General features: G+C 39.6%; 2 protein-coding genes across 2 annotated transcripts in view; one reads left to right on the forward strand and one right to left on the reverse strand.

The window, feature by feature from the left end:
- Nucleotides 1–240: 240 nt before the first annotated feature.
- Nucleotides 241–4,775, reverse strand: CCDC59 (coiled-coil domain containing 59). The gene is made up of 4 exons (XM_042889992.1): nucleotides 4,643–4,775; nucleotides 3,983–4,205; nucleotides 1,900–1,999; nucleotides 241–628 (listed from the first exon to the last, which is right to left on the reverse strand). The coding sequence occupies exons 1-4, from the start codon at nucleotides 4,773–4,775 to the stop codon at nucleotides 467–469; spliced, it is 618 nt and encodes a 205-aa protein (XP_042745926.1). The 3' UTR covers nucleotides 241–466.
- Nucleotides 4,776–4,905: 130 nt separating this feature from the next.
- Nucleotides 4,906–13,228, forward strand: part of METTL25 (methyltransferase like 25) — a 55,339-nt gene continuing 47,016 nt past the window's right edge. Inside the window, exons 1-2 of the mRNA XM_042890254.1 lie at nucleotides 4,906–5,140; nucleotides 10,792–10,956. Coding sequence (XP_042746188.1) covers nucleotides 4,906–5,140; nucleotides 10,792–10,956 — 400 coding nt within the window. The remainder of the gene's footprint in view (nucleotides 5,141–10,791; nucleotides 10,957–13,228) is intronic.

A 13,228-nucleotide genomic window follows, 5' to 3' on the forward strand; every position in this document is an offset into this window, starting at 1 on the left:
TACATTTTTTGTTGTTTTCATGTGCCAAATCCTATCCCAGAGAATACTCCTCTCCTTGGCAGTTCATGAGATTATCAACCATGTCGCATTTTACTCCACTCATTTTGCTCCTCTCCAGTAAGCATGACTGTAGTAGTTACAGCAGCAGGAAGAGTTAGGAGCTATAAAACAAACATAAATTCGTGTTCAGACAGTTCCAAGATCTAATGATTTGGAATTCAGGACATTACACAAATAGAATTTTATTAACATGGGCCATTTATTTTCAAAGTACCGGGCCTCATTGACTCTCAGGAACAGAATATTCCTAAGATATTCAGGGCGAATATCTTCCACAATTGGACTGAGATAAATTGTGCCTGTGGCAAAAAGTCATGAAGAAGCAAAAAGAGATTATTTATTAAAAGTCATTTAATAAAATGTCCACATGTAACTCAAAACCTGTAATGGAGGTTTATGCAGAGATTTATGTCTTTTGTTGTATTTTCTGAAGAAGAAACTCCATTTGTGCATTTAGATTTGGCTGTCCTTTCTTGGTCTTCCTACTCAGTATTTTATAAGCTTCCATTTTTTTTTGCTTGTACAACCTCTGAGCTGCTTCTCTTTGTTGTTTTCTTTTTTCTGCTTCCTAAAACAAAATAGATACGATCGTGAAAAAAAATCTATAAGCAATATATTCTCTTTTATACGAGCACTAGTCATCAGGTACTGTACTGACAGTAGGCCACTGACTTTAAAAGCTTAATTAGGACTGTTTCAGAACGTAATGCAATCAAAATATATATTGTTTAAAGCTTCAAGAGAAAAGCCAAGTTTTCTTAGTAGAATATCCCACAAAGGAAGGTTTGGTCCCAAAAATGTACTACATCCTTTCTGCCAAATGTGCTCCTTTTTTTCTTAAATGACTCAAGTGCCCAAAGTTTTCTACCTTCTCTTTTTCAGTGCAAGACTGAAAGAGCTTGATTCAGCAACCCCATGAAAATGCCATACCAACCCAGATGTGCTAGGATACTGGATGTATTTGCACGAGACTGGCAGATATGATATGGGAAACATTTAGGTGTTCTGTTTGCAATACTAACATAGCATCACAAGCACATGATGTTGTGATGCTTAATCAGGACTGAAATTATAGTGACCAGTCCTCTTCAAAGGAAAACAGATTTCTGCCTTTACTAAGATAAGAAAAAGATGCAAATCAGTTTTCGACTGTACACGCATTACTTGTCAAGAATGCTTCACACATATAACCAGAACACTAATGGAGGCACTTGCTCTGTGTGGATAGTTACGATATGTTGGGTGAGGTGGGGGTTGTGTGCTTGCTTTTTTTTTTTTTTTTAAAATCAAAGAGCTTGCATCCTCTTTTCTAGCATAATTTTAGTAAGCAGTTTGGTCAAGCTAACTAGCTTCCTTCTCTTGTATCCTGTCCTATGTAAGCCATCACAAATCAGACTTCTTCTCAAGTTTATTAATTGAAATTCAATGCCATGATGACCCCAAAGGCTGACATGTCTGCAGAATGTCCAAATATATCATAAGTTCAGCAATTATATTTTTGTTTTCCATGGTATAAATAGCTTCTATGATGTACAAAAGTTAGTAAGAATGTTCTTTAATGTTGGAATGTAAAATCAACTAAAAGTAACACCCCTAAATAAATGAACGTCTGAATACTTCTTGATGAAATAAAAAATCCCTCTAACAGCAAGTGCAAAACTTAGAACCAAGAGTCATAATTCCAAAGACCTGAATGCCTGCACATCAATGGCAAACTGAAAAAGACTGAACATCACCAATATCTGTGCTCCTGTCCCATGGTCCTATTTGAATCCAGATGGAAATAGTATTAAACTACTCTATGCCTAAGATTCAAAATGATCTCTGTTTAACATTTACCTCTCTCTTCTTAGCACGCTCAGCCTGTATTTTTTCATACTCTTCTTTTGCCTTCTGATTGGATGTTTTTTTCTTAAACTTTCCTTCAGTTGTGACTGGTCTGTAAGAAAAAATACACAAAATTCAAATATGCCTGTTTGCAGATAGCCCATCATCACATATACCACGGCTACTGCAGAATCAGTCTTGCACTGTTTTTTGCGTATGGGGTGAAGTTAATTAGAAATATAGATTTATAGATTACATGAGAGAAGAGCAAAGCTCATCTTTTCGTATTGTACGAATACCTAATTGCACTACTCTTACATGTAATGCTATTTGGTATCATGTACTGTAATGAGCATCTAGCAACACAGCAAACTAGATTTCTTCATTCCAAGTGAACTAAAGACTGGTCTGCATGGAACTTTTAGTAATGCACATGTCTTATCTGCTGGATCTTAAGTGAATAGCATATATGAAGGCTAAGCATTGCCTAAAAGAGGATGTTTCTCTCCATCATACAAAGTCTTCTGAGCTTGAAAAGCTTGACCACTGCATTAACTTTGAGCTGTGTTATCTCTTTCTAGATCCAACACATGCACACAACTGCAGAATATGAGGACAAGCAAATGTCAGCAAATTGCTCATCAGAGTTCACGCTGACATGGCAAAGTGAAAAAGATTAGCAGCAACAATGCCTTTCTAAAACTCTTATTGAAGAAGATGGCATAACAGTATACTATGCCCTTAACATTCTGAAATTAGGAGCTGAATTCATATTCCTTCTTGAATTCAAAAAGATGTTATCCCTCACAAAAGAAAACTCTACAAAAACACTCCCACAGTGCCATTTGTCTGGCATTTATTGTCATATTATTATAATAGATATACAGAATTCTCTGCTTAGTATTATTTTTTCTGATTCACGGTAAGTCCTTTATGTAAACAGTGTGGTATCACATATTTCACACTTGAAAAACATAAGCTTTGCTAGATATTTAACAGCTGTTCACAGAATGAGTTTTTGTTTAGTCTACTGTTCATAATAAAAGACTTCTAGAATTCACCATCATCATCTCAGAAATCTCAGGTAGAAAATCAAAAAGGTAAGTGAACAGATTTGCTCACAGTTTTATGGAATACAACCCATCCGAAGGAAAAAAAAATAAAAATCTGTTATACTCTGATCTCCATCTTGTGGCAATATTAAGTAATGACACCCCATCTCAGAACTGCAAAACTACTTAAAAGGCAATGTTCGCTAATATTTTAACAGAATTACCTAATCAGTGCCCTATTTTACATCCCCATAGAGCACTGAAGTCTACCTAATAGTGTCACTGCACCTCGCACATTAGCAGCCAGATTCATATCAAATTACAAATTTTGTTTATAATCACGATGACTCTTGGTAAAGTTAAAAAAAGAAAAATCTGGTTTGAAAAATAGCCTAAGTTTTGCATCAGTCATCTCTGTGAATTAACTGCCCATTCCACACACAACTCTACTTTCCTCCTACTGCAGGGCTTGGATCTGATTGCCTCTCTCTGTACTCTCTTGCATGTTCTTCTTCCAAAAATTTAAATGCACATAGGGCTTGGAATTCAGAGATCTACATTACTCCCTGTAATGGGAACAAAAAGGTGTCATTTAGATTGGACACAAGAAATAAGTTTTTTACAATTAGGGTGGTGATGTACTAGAATAGGGTGCCCAGAGAGGTGGTGGATGTCCCATCCCTGGAGACAATCAAGGTCAGCCTGGCCCAGGCTCTGAACAACCAGATCTACCTGTACACATCCCTGTTCAGTGCAGGGGAGTTGGACTGGATGATGTTTAAAGGTCCCTTCCAAGTCTAAGATTCTATCAATAGTATAAAAATTGGCCGATGCTCTGGAATCAAACCCCGAAAAGCTGATTCTGATGTAAACACAACAAAGCTGTATTCTTACATTTTCTAACAGTTCAGAAAAACACTGAAGGCTAACGTGCTTTTTTTTAAGCAAATCATCATACTGGAGTCCATGTAAAGTGTAAGATCTAAAATACCTCTGTAAGCATAAAAAATCATTATTTTTAAATAAGTGTTTCCGTGACTTACTCTACTGCTTTATTAAGCTTTTCTTCTGATAGAACTGAATCATTTGGAGACTTGTGCTGTTTCTTCAGCCTCTCCTCCTCCGCTAGGTAAAGATGCTTCAGATGCTCTGGGTAAGTATCTGTGAATTGATCAGCCCGTGGTGAACAGATCTTCTGCTCCTTCTTCAATAATTTCCTGTATTTCCTTTCAATCTTCTGTTTTCTCCGAAATGCAAATCCTCGTCCTGTAAGCACAAGGAAAAAGGGAGTCAAATGCTGCTTATTGGAGCACCAGCAAACCATGTAGCTGTTGCCAGGACCACTTCCCATTTACATTCCTCCACACTAATTAGGATCATTTTCATCAGGACCTTTTACAGACTCAGGAGAAAAAAAAAAAAAAAAAAAAACAACAACAAAAAAACCCTGATAGAAACCCAATCCCTACTGCAGCTTGTACAAATGTACTGAGAATTACTGCCTGAACTTCACCATCACTGCAAACACGCTACTTTATGGAACACAGCACACGTTATGCCGCTGATACAAGCAATGCAGCAGGCTTACGGAGTCTGCACGGCTGCAATGCCACAGGGAAGCCACTCAGCTGCGTGACCACAAGCCGGCAGCGTGATTAGCGTCAGTGTTCTCCTGACAGCCGCGTGCCCGCAGCCAGGCTCACCCTGCTGGACGCTCCCCAGAAGGCCGTGCATTGCCGTGGGCCTCCACAACCGCTTCCGCTGCGGGCGTCGGGCCGCGCCGCCAGCGCTCTCCAAAGCCCCATGCTCGGACCCCGCACGCCGCGCCGCCGCCATCGCTGCCTCAGCGTCGCAGAGCTGCTACGTCACCACGGCGCGCCGCCTCCGCTCGGCGCTCGGCGCTCGACTCGCCCGCCTGCCCATCCGGCGGCGGCACCGCGAGGGCGGGCGGTAGTCGCGAGGGGCCATGCGGCGGGCGCGGGGCGCTCTGCCGGCCCAGCTGCCGGCGGCGGAGGCGGAGGAGGGGCTGCGGCGCCTGGCGCGGTTCCTGGCGCGCGCGTTGCCGCTGTGCCGCGCCCACACGACGGAGTTCTACGCGCGCGGGCTGTGGGAGCAGCTGGTGGCGGCGCGCCCCGAGGTTGTGCTGCAGGCGCTGCGGCGCCCCCTGCCGGAGGCCTCCGGCGCCGCGGCCGTGCGGTGGGGTGAGTCGCGGCGGGGCGTAGCGGTGGGGCGCGGGCAGGGACCAGGAGCTGCCTGCGCGCTTCCTGCCTCCCGCTATGGTATCTCGGGCGGTGTAGGCACTGTGAGGTTCTGTCCTCGCCGTTCAGACTTAATTTGCCTTCTCCTTTCTGTGGCAAAGTCAGATTGCAGTCGTTTCCCTTTGCTTTAATAAAAGGAGAATCTCACCCCACTCTGCAGAGCTGCTCTTTATTCCTCCGCCTGTACCAGCTGCTTTTTTTGCAGCCGTTTCCGCACTGCTTTGCCGCTGCTTTGCCCTTCCGGAGCCCTTTGTGCTCCTCCGTGTATGCGGACCAGCAGTACTCGCCTCACTCACTGCGACGTCTTTGCAACCTGGATAGCACCGCCTCGGTGCGAGGAATTGCACCCAGAGAGGCGCTCATAATGTTAGGTGGTGTCGTGGTCTCATTTCAAACTTCCCCCCCGTTCCTTTTGAGTGAGAAATGGCATGAAGTTCCCAGCTGGCAGACGCCTTTCCTCGGACTAATTTCTGAATAACTGGAGCAAAATGAACAAAATATATGTACGTATAAAATAAATTCATGCGAGTGGAAAGATGTAACTGTTAAAGTCCTCCAAATGTTGAAACTGTGGAAATGTGGAGGACAGCTGGAAAAGACTTAAGCGTGGCTTTCCTATATGTCTGTTATAATGAGTGCCTGGCAAAGGAAGACAGAAAGCAGTTTTATTTCTGACAAGAGCTATTTAAGAAGCACTTCATATTTTTAGTAATTTTCAAGTAACTCAAGAGGAGGCCAGCTATGAAATTCTATGAGTGAATTTACTGCTCTCCATGTAAAAAGGAATTGTACCGATAATATGCTCTCAGGCAGAGTAGAGAAATGAAGATAAAGCATCTGAAAGGTTTGTTATTTTGAGGACCTGAGTCCTGGCAAAGAGATCAGCTTCAAAACGAAGGTAATATCTTTGACAAAGAATGCAGGAGGAAAAAACTGCATCATGCCAAAGCTTGTTAAGCGTAGATGGCTCTCATGTAGCATTAGTTCTGGAATATGGCACGCGAAATGACACATGAGGCAGAAGAACATGTGGAGTGTAATGTAAGGGTCCACAAAAAAAAAAAACAGCATGTGGAGCTGAGTATATTTTGGCATAAACGGCAAACAGATAATAATTTGAATTTGGAAAGTGATTGAAGAGATGCGAATTGCGACATCACTTGTAACATTTGTCTCTTGGATCTGAAGACCTTCAAAATACTAACTGTAAGACTCCTTTAAAAAAAAAAAAAAAACAACCAACACAAAAAACAGAGCTAATTTATGTATGAAAAAGACACTGGGTTATGAATTGACTTTGGGAGCCAGATGGAAACAAGACAAAGAACCAGTCAGCAAGCAAAAGTGTTGGGAAGTGGTGAGCAAAACCTTTAAGTCAAGTATATTTCAGAGGTAATGTCAGAGTCAGAGCTGATTTTAAGCAATAGTGGGAACATAAAATAGAGTGTAATTGAGTCTAGAATAAAACGGATATTTGGATGAAGTCATCAAAAAGAAAACTGTAAAGGAAAATTACCTTAATCCTAACTGTATGTATGGGATAGCCCATGACATGATTCAGACACTGAGGTGGTGGCCTGTTAAGTAGAGAGGCAGGAAGGTAGAATATTGCACTGTAGAATTTAAAATTGGAAAATCATTTTCTGAGCTATATTCAAAGTGTGTGCTATGGAATCTAATACAGGAATTACTGGATCAAAGGACACAACTTATGGCTAAAACGAAGCACGTGTTTTAGGAGAGTGTGTCGCCTTCCTGCTGAGGCTGTGTTTCTTATTTTAAAATTATCAGATATTTAAACATTAGTTATATGCATATAGTTTGAAATGAGTACTAAATGCTCTCCTAACATGCTGTCATTCACAGAGTGACCTTCTTCTTATGAGGAGGTGTAGCTATAAGAAGAGATTTGTTCCATATGTCCAAATGACACTGGAGTCATGTACCCCAAATACCTTACGCACAGTGTGCGTAAAATGGCATTCTGATTTCATCTGGTAAAACCTTTGCTCTCTAAGAGTTTGTGCATTTATACGTTCACATTCCAAACACTACTATGGAAGTTTTCCAGAATCCCAAGTGAAATTAAAGGGGAACACAGGCTACACTTGACAGAATTTATTTGGAAATGGGAGGTCGTCAGTTCAAATTCACATGGTTCTGCAAATTAAAAAGTGACATTACTATAGAGTGACACAAAACTGTTATTGTGCACAATATTTTATTTTACTGTAGGGATTTTGATGAGTACACATGCTAAGCTGTAATTTTCTCTTAGAGATAGATAAGCAACAAATTACAGTTCTGTTGTATGGTATTGTGTGCAAGAGGAAGATTACATGTTCTTCAGCTTAGTTTTAAAGAATATTTTCAGACACTCATTAGATATTTCATTGTAATGATGACATAAAGGTTAGAATTCCTGGTTTCCAGTGGTACTATACAGATTTTTTTCAGATCAGTTTTTAGATATAGAAAATCATTTTATATATTTTATACATTTAAAAGCTAACATTTGCCATATTGTATCTTGTTTATCATGTGATTTCTGCAAATTGGACACAGGCACAGAAAATCTCTGCCTAATTATTCTCATATTTTACTGTAAATTACCATTTGTACTACAGTTCCATTTTTTTGGCATATATTTCTTTCCTCCAAAGATCTATTTGCAAGTATTTGGACTGTCTGGTTAAAAAGACATATTAGATTTCATCTTGAGAGCAACCAAAGTAGAAACAGTTTGAGAAAACTACAATTTTTAATATTTGTGAATAGTAAGTAGTCCAACAATTGCCTTTAGTGTGGAGATGGTCTGCGGAGATGTGTCTTACTTTTTGGCATAGGATGGTGTCATTTCCCTTGATATTTGTTACCTGCAGAATATTTGCTTGTGCTGTTGATCTTTGTGAGCTATTTGAAAGGTAGCTTGAAAAATTAGGGTGAATGTCTTCCTTGTATAGGTTTAATGTTTTCCCATAATGTCATCAGGGTAGGGTGGTGTAAGATGGGTATATGTATGGTTGCTTCTATTTTTCTGCTGTAGCTAGGTTTTGGCTAACCCTTGTGCAAAGGCTTGTAGTAAATGGGATTACATGAGGCTGGTGACCAGTCACTAGCAGGGGATCCATTTTAGGGCCAGTTCTGTTTAATGATCTGTATGTAGGATTTAACAGTATACCGAGTAAGTTCACAGATGGCACTAAATAATGAGGAGTTTTTGACTCCATTGATAAGAGAGGCCTTGCAGAGAGATCTTGACAAAATTGGAGGGCTGGACAATCACTAACCGCATAAAATTTAACAAGAGCAAGTGCTAGATTCTGAAATCAGGACAGAGTAACCCCACGTATAAGTACAGACTTGGGGACAAGAGCCTGGAGAGCAGCCCTGACAAAAGGGATTTGAGGGTACTGATTGATGGCAGGTTGAATGAATTGTTAGCATGCCCTTGCAGCCAGAAGGGCCAACTGAACCCAGTAGGGCAAGTAGAGGGATTGTCCCAGTCTGCCCTGTGCTGGTGTGACCTCACCTCCAGTGCTGTAGGCAGCTTTGGGTACCACGATATAAGAAGGGCGTAAAACTATTGCAGAGCCTCTAAAGGAGGGCTGTAAAAATGAGGAAGAGTCTGGAAGGCAAGACACATAACGAGTGGCTGAAGTCATCTGTTTTGTTAAGCCCAGAGCAGAGGAGTTGAGCAGAGGCTTCATGGCAGCCTTCAGCTCCTCATGAGGGGAGTGAAGGCATGGCGCTGACATGCTCTGTGACAGTGACAGGGCCTGAGGAAATGAGGATAGTCATGTTGGGGATTGGGAAAAGGTTCTTCACCAAAGGGTGAGCGGGCACTGGAACAGGCTCCACCTCCCACCCAGGCAGTGGTCGCAGCCCCAAGCTGCCAGAGATCAAGAGACATTTGGACAGTGCTTTCAAAAATGTGGTTTGATTTTAGGTGACATTCTGTGGGGCCAGGAGCTGGACTTGGTCATCCTTGTGAATCCCTTCTAATTCAGAATATTCTATAGATCCTGTGCTAAGTTTGTTCATATAATTATGTTGCATTTAAAGATGCAAATCTCCAACATATTATACACCAATAAGCTGTACAATATGTACAGCTGAGGGTCAATATAATAAAACAAGAGGTGTTACTTTTGGAGCACCCCTGTATTTCACTTTTATCTTTCTTGAAGGTTAATCAACTAAAGATTAGCAAATGTTCTGAAATTCAAACAAGAAGCAGTCATTTAGAGTGAAAAATGGCTTTCCGTTCTGATTTTGTTTCACAGAGAATTACTGCAAGTGCCATGCAGGCACTGAATGTAATTCTGGTTACAGCTTAGTATTTATGCTTTCTTAGTTCTATATGTTTTTTTACTAACTCTTGCCTTGGTATTGTTATACTGTAAAAATAAATGTGTTGACATTTTTGTGACTGTTTTCCATAGACTGAAATTTATATGAGATCACTACTCATGTATGAAAATTAAGAGTATTAGAAAGGGGGTGAATAAAACAGATCTATGCTTTGTACAGGTGGGCAGGCCAGATTCTGGAAGGTTGCTGTGCTAGGTATGCACTTGCTCATTATCTACCCATGGGAGAAAAGACAAACCAGGAAATATTTTTAAAATGAGTGTTACAATTTGTTTGCAGGTCTTGCTAGCTATCATCTATTATAAAACATTTGTAAGTGCTTAGAGATCTAAAATTACTTTTACCAAAACTATAGAGAATTCAGCAAATATGTTTAGCTAAAATACAGAGGAATTAGAAAATTCAAAGCAATCTCAGATTTAGTAAGTGATTCTTACCAATGTATGTTTCACTTAAAAATTGATGTGCATTTTTGAAAAGGGAACATTTTCTGAAGAGCTAACTAATGCCAGACTGAAATGTTTCATCCTCAGTCAAACAAAATATGCACTGGAATTTAACTTTGGCTCAAACCTGATTGGTAATAAAAATTAATTTAATTCTCCCAGCAGATTCACCATAGAATCATAGAATGACTTGGGTTGGAAGGAACCCCTGACACATGCAGGGCAGCCAGCCTCCCCATTTAATACTAGACCAGGCTGCCCAGGGCCCCATCCAGCCTGGCCTTGAACACTTCCAAGGACGGGTCATCCACAGCCTCTCTGAGCAGCCTGTTCCAGCACCTCACCAGCTACAATGCAGCTTGGAAGTGATGTAAATGTAATGTGTATAAGTCAAAACATTTCTTATGTTGAACAGCTTCAATTCTTATAATATCTAGTAGTATATATATTTTCAAATGGAGATAACTAAGAAAGGCATAATGAGCATGTTTGTAAACAGACGTGATGATGTTTACTGAATTATCTTGTTGGTTATATTAAAATAGCTGTGCTAAAATAATATTTTTCCACATCTGCACTAGTTCAGCTAAGAGCAAATTTTGACCTGCAATCTGAAAGGGGAGGAAAATAGCTGTAGAATAATGGCAAATTTTCACATGTGAAATAAATTGTTACTTCTGTCTCATACCATGTTATTTATTGCTTTTTGTTCTATGGGAAGATGCTGCAGGGGTGCTAAGCATTTCTAATAGAAACCTCTTCTTTTCCATACAGATGACAACACATTTTCTGACGTGTTTTGTGAAAACTCCAAGAAACTTATCAATGTACACTTATTTGCCCTCGCTGCCAAGCATTATTCTTTGCCTAACCTTGGTGTGTGTACCCCATTAGAAGAGATACTTGAAGCGCTGAGAGGAGACAGCCAAGAAGCAAGTGGTATATTTACATTTATATTTCAGTTTTTAATTCTCTTGCTACAGGATCTGCAGAGTTTTTGTTCCAGAGGGTGGTTTTGTGGTGTTTTTTTTTTTTTTTTTGTTTTGTTTTGTTTTGTTCTTACATGCATTTCTTTCCTGCATGCTTCTCAACTTCAGATCTCATTTGTTCTTAGATAATTTCTTCACTGCCATTTTTTAGAAAGTGGCTTCTCGTGCTTAAATTTCAGCAGAGGGGTGACAGCATTCAGGCTTTTGCTGAGATTCTCCGTGTTTCAAAGGGGTTGAGGTAGGCAATCAGGCACATCATTATTTCATATACAGATAAAAAATCTTGTTAATTCCCTTTGTTTTTCTTCTCCCACAGCAACACAAATTATAACTGCTAGTATTGGGGTTTTCTTTGTTTGTTTTCAAGTTTCAGTCTAAAGTCAGGCAGCCATACCTCTTCAGGTGCTGCACACAACTTTTGTTTAATGTTAGACATGTGCTTGGGCATTTAACGGAATATGGCCCAGTAAGAGTCTGATATATCAAAAGAAGCTGCTTTTATTCATTCTGTATTTTTTGGACCAGTACCAAATATGTGTCCTAAAATTAGAGTAGGTTCATTTTCTGTCTTTGAAGAGATTGGCTGAAAACACTCTCAAGGTGGTATCTTTACATTGGAAGTCTTCCCTCTAATTTTTTGTTTGTTTTGGATGATGAGCTTACATTTATGCTTTGACTGCTGTCATTTTCACTGCATCTGTTCTTTATGGAATCTTCAGTCATAGGTTTCTCACCATCTTTCAGATTTCTCATTAGTTTTTCAGAGACAGACTCTAAGCCAGTAGCCTTTGCTTTCTAGTGCGCTTTGTCACTGTAATAAATTAAAATGCCTCTGATGTTTTCCATCCTAAGTGATAGCAACAATTTAGATACATTAGGCATCTCTCCTGTTTTCTACAGCAATCTTCTCTTTCCAATTTTGCTATTTTTTGTCTCCCCAGTTTTAGATTTCTTCAGAATTAGTGAAGCAGCTCAAATAGTCTTAATGGTTTGTTGTGCATTGATCTTGCTGTAAGTTTAGTTCCTGACTTCTTTCCTTCTGCTGTTTTTCTGCCTGAAGCCTTTTTTCCTCGTTTGACAGCTGTGTGCTGCTTTCCTTTTGCTTACTCTTTAGCTATTAGCATTTTCGTTATGTTCTCATTCTCTGTGTTCTGCTTAATTTTCAGTAATTCTGTAGTTCTTCCTTGTTATATATGTACTTGAGTTCATTCTTGGATTGACTTTCTCAAGCAAAAATACAAGGATTCTTTCCTCATTTTCCTCATGCAGAATGAAACATAGAATAAGACAATTACTAATTATTTTGTTCTGTGTCTTGAAGGAGTTCTGTTTTGTTGGGTAGCTGGGATCTGGGTTTGTGGTGTAGTTATTCTAATGGTACTTCACTGAGAAAATAAAATGTTCTAATGTTCTGAACATAAACAATGGTATTATAATTCAAAACCTTTGTGTTGAACTGGCAAAGTATCAGTTAAATTAACTTACTTGGATGAATTAACTGCGTGTGTAGTTCTCTAACTTCTATAGCATATTGATGCAGACATATTACTATTCTTATTTAGAATGATTACCTGAAAAGGTTAGTTTCAAAATTTAAGTGTAGTTTGAATGTGAAGTGTTTTTTCCATTCCAATGAAGTTCTCTGTGGCCCTCATTGCCCCACTGGGTTGCTTGTGTTGAGTGCAAGGATCCAGTAGATCTGACCCAAGAGGAGCAAGCCAGTAAGGACAATTTCTCTTTTATACTTGACATAAGGAGAGAGGCTTGCTAAAATATTGAAATAATAGTACTTTCTACCTTTTCATTGTGTTTATGCACTATGTAATAGTCATGCAATTGTTAATAAATCTATCTTTAAATTACATGGACTGTCTGAATGATTTTTAGCATATGGTCATCCCAGTCCCTGCCAGTCTTGGCTGATAAAATTAAATTGCAGTACTGTAACTTCTGTGTAGATAGTGTTGTAAATTATGAATGGACTGAAAATTTCTTTTAAATCTGGTATATCTGAATTTCCACAGGTAGCAAGGGTATAAAAGATCTGGAAGATCTGCATTAGGCGTATATGAAATGCAGTCTCTCCTCACTTGGTCTAGGTCAGAACTAAAGATGTGGGTACCAATAGCACTGTGGAGTTAAAGCAGTTTTTCGATTGGAAAGCGTCTACTTACGCTAGGGTTCACAATGTAAACAAGCAGCATTTCAGTACCACTTAGACA

This window comes from Lagopus leucura, unplaced genomic scaffold (assembly GCF_019238085.1).
Source record: "Lagopus leucura isolate 7727_CA_CO unplaced genomic scaffold, USGS_WTPT01 Super-Scaffold_100159, whole genome shotgun sequence".
NCBI lineage: Eukaryota > Metazoa > Chordata > Aves > Galliformes > Phasianidae > Lagopus > Lagopus leucura.

Coding starts and splice junctions, on each gene's coding strand:
- CCDC59 (XM_042889992.1), bottom strand. CDS start 4,775: ATGGCGGCGGCGCGGCGTGCGGGGTCCGAGCATGGGGCTTTGGAGAGC. Junction 4,206..4,642: donor TCTGGGGAGCGTCCAGCAGG/GTGAGCCTGGCT, acceptor TTGTGCTTACAG/GACGAGGATTTGCATTTCGG. Junction 2,000..3,982: donor AAGCTTAATAAAGCAGTAGA/GTAAGTCACGGA, acceptor TTTTTCTTACAG/ACCAGTCACAACTGAAGGAA.